The 6,000-nt window shown below is 48.1% G+C and overlaps 1 protein-coding gene across 4 annotated transcripts in view; it reads right to left on the bottom strand.

Moving 5' to 3' along the window:
- Positions 1-2,957: 2,957 nt before the first annotated feature.
- The window catches only part of NRF1 (nuclear respiratory factor 1), a 147,321-nt gene continuing 144,278 nt past the window's right edge, over positions 2,958-6,000 (bottom strand). For all 4 annotated transcript variants that reach the window (XM_078439593.2, XM_078439609.2, XM_078439628.2 and 1 more), the window contains one exon: positions 2,958-4,982. In XM_078439593.2, coding sequence (XP_078295719.1) covers positions 4,819-4,982 — 164 coding nt within the window. In that variant the 3' untranslated portion in view covers positions 2,958-4,818. The remainder of the gene's footprint in view (positions 4,983-6,000) is intronic.

Genomic DNA, 6,000 nt, shown 5'->3' with positions numbered 1-6,000 from the left:
AGGGTAAATTCAGAAGAAATCTGAGTTCAGGCCCAATTAATTTAAGTTGCACCAACGATTGTAATTACAAGTGCCTTAGGGGTGCCTGGCTGGCTTAGTTGGTAGAGTGTGCGACTCTTGATCTCATCGTCATGAGTTCAACCCCACATTGGGCGTGGAGCCTACTTTAAAAAAAAATCATACTTTAATTACAAATGCCTTAAATTTGGGACGATATTTTCTAGCCTTTTCTCCCAAATATTAAATAAGCTACCTTCAACTTAACCTCTGTACCTGCTTGCTCATCTGTAAAGTGGGGATAATAACAGTACTTTGTAAAGATTAAGGTAATCTATAGGTAAATCTCTAAAACAGAACAAGGCACATTGTAAGGGCTGTGCGTTAACTGTTATTATTGCTACCATATGAATACTCTTTAACTGCAGACAAGCCATAGTTCTCCTAAACAAGAGCTAGGAAAGCCTCTGGACAGGGCTGGTGACATGGGCTTGGGACACAGGCTTGTCCTTGCCTCCCAAGATGGCCCTGGGTAAGTCCTGGGTTCTCAGGGGGACCCTGGTTTCCCCCTCTGCAGATGGGTAATTTCCCTGTTCTGTAGAAATACACTCCCAAGACACCAGTAGTGGATAAATATTTGCTAATACCCCAGCAATTTTCAGAAGGGAGAAACTCAAATTCAGAATGAATTGGGGACTTACTCAGGGGCCCAGCAGCACTGGCAATGGGATAGCAGGTGGGGAGAACCTACTCTGCCTCGCTATTTCAGAGTCTTGTCCTTAAGTGTTACCTGCCCCCCTGTGCTCCCTCCACCATCCCCAGCGGATCTTCTTCAAGAGTTGCCAACCAGGAGCAAACAGCAGAGGCCAGGTGGGAGTGCACTGAGGGGTGTCCTTGACTCTGGCATCTGAGGGTGAGTTGTGCTGAGGCCACAGGCTGGCCTGGGCTGATGACCTGACCCACAGCCCATCGAGGCAGGGATGAGAGAGGAAATGTGGGTTCTCTTTCCAATAATTAAGCTTCAGTTTTGGTGTGGACACCCCAAGGCCGGGTACCACCCAGCCACACCCACATAATGGGGGCATTAGGGAGGAGGGACGGGGACTGGCTGCAGGTAGGGAAGAAGGTGAGTGCAGGAGTAGGCCCTTTTCCACATGCGAAGCAGCTGAAGATGAGCCTGGCTTGGGTCTGAGGGAGGTCCAGGGTGCACTGGCAGCCTGAGCTTAGAGTGAGAGCCCCTTCTCTTCCCTGCCCTTCTGGTTCTCGGCTCACTCATCTGAGTTGAGAAAACTCTAGTGGTCACCAGCATCGCCAGTATCTTCTCAGATGTAGGATGTACAGCCAAGAATTCCTAGCCCAGGCTTAGTTTCTGTGAGCACCGGAGCTTTGCTACCTGGATGATAAGCTACTTTAGGCAGAGGACCCTCAAGGAGATAAGAAGAGACAAGGGAACTTATTCTGCTACAACACTCCACCCAGATGCCACCTTATCACCCTGGGCCGCAGCAATCCGTTCATACAAGATGTCTCCTCTCATCTTGTTTCCCATGGGCACCTGCCAAGGCTGTACTCATCTGGCACATGGCAGGGTTTCACCAAGTTAAACAAAACTGACACATGGGCCAGATCTGGTCTACGGGTGTTTGGTTTTTTTTTTTTTTCCCCTGCAGAATATGTGAAGGATTTTTGACTTGTTGACATCAGGAGATTCGTACACCAATCTGGATTCCCCATCGTCTCTGGAAAATTATGAAGATGGGGCCTCTAGGGCTCATATTCCTTCCACTTGGTGGCAATCTCTGGGCACTCAGGAGAGGCTGCTCCCTTTAGACAGATTCTCTCCACTCTGCAGCACCTCCCCTCCCCAGCAGCTCCCACTTCACTTAGCGATTTTACCTACCTGGTCCCTGCAGCCACCGCTGGTGGTAACTCAGGCAGCAATGAAAGCAAAGGTCTCCATCGGCTCCAAAGACAGTTTTCAACATATGCTTGTGGAAAAGGCAGCACCCGGGTCTTGCCAGGCAAACAGAACACACTGTGCAGTAAGGCACCTCCAGAGAGATGCCGGCCCCATTAGGAGGTACTCTAGATAACCCGCTGTTCCTGGGTGGTCAATGGCAATGATGTTTGGTCGATTTGGCTGCAGTCAATCCTCTCTGTTCACCCTCTAGTGCAAGCAGCCAACAGTGTGTCGTTTGTTCAGGAAGAGGGAGAGGTGGCGCTGGTTTTACTGAGCCGCTGTCAGGCATCAAGGAAAACATCTTGTCTTGTCCATTCATCCATTTAAATCGTTATCGCGAAACTGACCTAAACATCCAGCAACCGGGAAGGGGGTGATGGCAACAGCAAGGAGGGCGTCATTCTAGGCTGAGGCACAGAGTGGCCACAAACACAGAGGTTCAAAACCAACGGCCTAAAGCTGGGGCTGTGGGAGGAGGCACGGCTGGAAAGATGGCGGTCGCCACGTGAGCCGTGACAGAACCCAAGGAGCGAGGACTTAAGGAAACAATTAATGGCTTGAGGCCTCTGCTTCAAGAAGGATAATCCACTGCAATACTGAACAACACTCACATGGAGGGAACCCTGATGGACAGGCACCATCACGCATCCCGATTTTTAATGTGGAATGCAATTGACCCTTAAAGAACTCCAGAGTAGAGTTTTCAAACTATCTTTAGGGTTTTTCAAACTAGATCCCAAACCCCCTCCCTGCCCTGCACCCCCAGGACAGCAGTTTATAAAACGAACTCAGTGGAGCTGCTCTGGAGGCGGGCGCCGGCCAGGAGGCCCTGGCCCTGTCCTAGCACTCTCCTTGCAGGCCTCCACAACGCCACAGAGCACCAGTCAAGGACCACCGAGCTTGAGTTACAAGCACCTTTTACAAAGCAGAACAGGCCACCCCAAAAGAGTTCTAAGAGGCCAAGTGCTCCTATAGAGATGAACATTCCACTTCCTGTTGCCACATTTTAAACTATTTATTGAATGAGGCAGTAATAGACAGAATGGGAAACAACACAGAATCCATGCTCTGCTACTTGGGTTTTGCTTTTCTTCTTCTTGGCAATTTCTCAAACTATTAGGAGGTTATTTCACCACAATGGAACACGGACTTTAAAGCCCCTGAACAGCTTCACAATGACGATAAAAAATAATAATTAAAAAAATAACAAGTTGTAGAACTAGGACTGTTTATATGTAAATTTCCCTTCCCTCCCCCTATTACGTACAGAAAAAAACATACAAAGAACATTAGATAATTTTATATAAAACAAGCAAATACAAGAATCTGAAACTTTTCTCAAAGGCTGAGCAAGACGTGAAGAATCTTTTAATGTCGCATTAAAAAAAAACACATTTAAATACACGATCACACATGGGGGGCCCGGGAGGAGGGAGGAAGAGTTGTCCCTGTACTCAAGGAGCAGAGATTTGGCCTGTCGAGAAGTCAGGTGAATTTAGCCACTGGAGACTCAGGGCTTGCAGCTGAGAAATCACAGAATTTAACAGTTTCAGAGAACACCCAGACCAGTCGGCACCTGTGAGGAGGAAGCTGTGGGGCCTGACCCACCAGGAGGAGCCTGGGAAAACTGCAGGGTCCCTTCTGAATCAGGGCCTGAGCCGGGGTGCAGGAAACATCCTAGGTCCCTTTCTCTTCTGAGGTCCCGCAGTAGGAAGAGCCAGGTGGCCCTGTCAGTTCCAGTCTCCTCTGTGAAGCTACAGAAACGTACTGGAAGGGAAAAAATTGCTCCCATCGGTGTGCCCTGGTCTTTGAAGATTTTTCTCTCCCTCCTTCCTTTCCCCTTCCAACCCCTCCCCTCCCCCTCCCACTCTCTCCCCTCCAAGCACACACCCACAGGCACGCCGGACGCGCACACGCTCCAAAAAACCCTTAATACTTCTGTTACCTTCAGTTCATATACATGACCAATTCAGGAGACTGACCTTAAAACCAGAGCAATATTTTAATAGTCATGAGATCAAGACGACTTCCTGGGAAGGGGAGGAGATGGGAGGCTGAGGAAAACCCTCTCGTCTCGGCCTGGAGCTTTAAGGACATTCACCTGCCTGTGGCAAGGTCAGCACCTGGGCCAGCCCGAGGAGCATCTCAGCTGCCAGACCACGAGGCCCTTGGACCTTGCAAACACAATTTCTGGACCCCACCCCATTCTGGAACCTCCTTCTTCAGGTGAGTCCAGCAGGGAGAGTTCTGGGTGGCCACTGGGAGGCAGCTTTGGTGAAGGGCATGGTCACCTCCGCCTGAGTTTGTCAGTAGCTCAACGCATGACCCTGGTATGAACAAAAACCGGGTGACTGTGTCTGGCCACGTACCCTACACCCACTAAACTGGGTGAATTATATTTTTCCACAGCTCACCTTGATTTCATATAGATAATTCCATGCGGGTTTCATATATATATATATATATATATATATATATCTACATACATACATATATATATACTTTATATATATGTAAATGTGTATATCCATATGTACACATATACATATATTCACACTCACACATACACACACATAAGTATACACACATGTTTCTGCAGAAAGAGGTCCTGCCACAATTTGGCTTTTTCGGGACAGTGAAACTGACAACACGGTATCTTATTCCACCAATCCCAGAAAATCAAGAGTGGTGCTTTAAAAAATGCAATTCCAAAACCCACTGCCTTTCTTCCTTTTTAAAAAAAAGGTTAACAAAACTTTTCTTCCAAAGTCGAGAGACTTAATTCCATTTGATTGCACCTCTGCAAACGTGTAAAAAATTTTGAAGTAGACTAGAAAACGACGCCATGGTATGGCCGCATGTCACTGTTCCAGCGTCACCACCTCCACAGCCTGGCCGTCCATGGTAACTGTGCTGTCCGATATCCTGGTGGTCACAGGGGCCATGGCCACCTGCACCGGCCCATTGCCCTGGGCGAGGCTGGTTACCACAGTCTGGTACATGCTCACAGGGATCTGGACCAGTCCTGGGGAGACAAAGGGGAGACTGTTGGTGGGGATCGGGCTCAGCTTCCCAGATGCCGGCTGGACAGGGCAGCCAACCCCAGCCCTTCAGGGCACCGCTGTCCAGCCTCCTGTAGTCGCACACCGACTGCACAGGCATAAATACATCCCTCTTCTTACCCATTTTAATTCTTTAAAATAGACTATCAGGAAAGGGAAGTTTGAAAAAAATTGTGGAAACATGCCCCAGGGCAGGGTCTCCCCAATCTGCCAGGAGATGACCCTGCCTGCCTCCAGTGTTAGGAAGCCAGGCCGGTCAGGTGTGAACCCTCCTCCCCAGCCCTTCCCTGCTGACTGCCTCCTTCCTCTAGGAGAGGCTGCCATTAATTTCCTTTGATGTTCTGTTACTGACTTCTTAAATCATCTGTCTGCCTATGCTCGAGTTTCTCTCAGCTTAAAAATATGTCTCCCTCACTCCTATCCTGTTTTCTGGCCACCGCCCCCTCCCTTCAGTGTTCACTTATTTGAAAAAAAAAAAATGCTTAGGGCATGGTTTTCTTGATTTTAGAGCCACAGACCACTACAATTTTAAAATACAATTTTGGGGCAATTTGAAAAGACCCAACTGTCTCCTAATATCACTATCATTTCACAGTAGAAAGGAAGGTTTAACTACAAAGAAAGGAAGAAGCACGTGATCTCAGAAAACGGCAGTCCTTCATAAGAAAAGTTGATCTTTTTTTTTTTTTTAATTTTTTTAATGTTTATTTATTATTGAGAGACAGAAAGACACAGAGTGTGAGCAGGGCAAGGGTAGAGAGAGGAGGAGACACAGAATCTGAAACAGGCTCCAGGCTCTGAGCTGTCAGCACAGAGCCCGATGCGGGGCTCAAACCCATGGACCGCGAGATCATGACCCGAGCCAAAGTCAGACACTTAACCTACTGAGCCACCCAGGTGCCCCGAAAAGTTGATCGTTTTATAGGACATATTTTTTTTAAAAAAAGGATCTCCAGTTAAATGAGGCAGAATTAATGTAGA

Source organism: Panthera onca, chromosome A2 (genome assembly GCF_046562875.1).
Source record: "Panthera onca isolate mPanOnc1 chromosome A2, mPanOnc1 haplotype 2, whole genome shotgun sequence".
NCBI classification, from domain to species: Eukaryota; Metazoa; Chordata; class Mammalia; order Carnivora; family Felidae; genus Panthera; species Panthera onca.
Note: the sequence above shows the minus strand (reverse complement) of the source record. Positions and strands in the feature narration are given on the sequence as shown.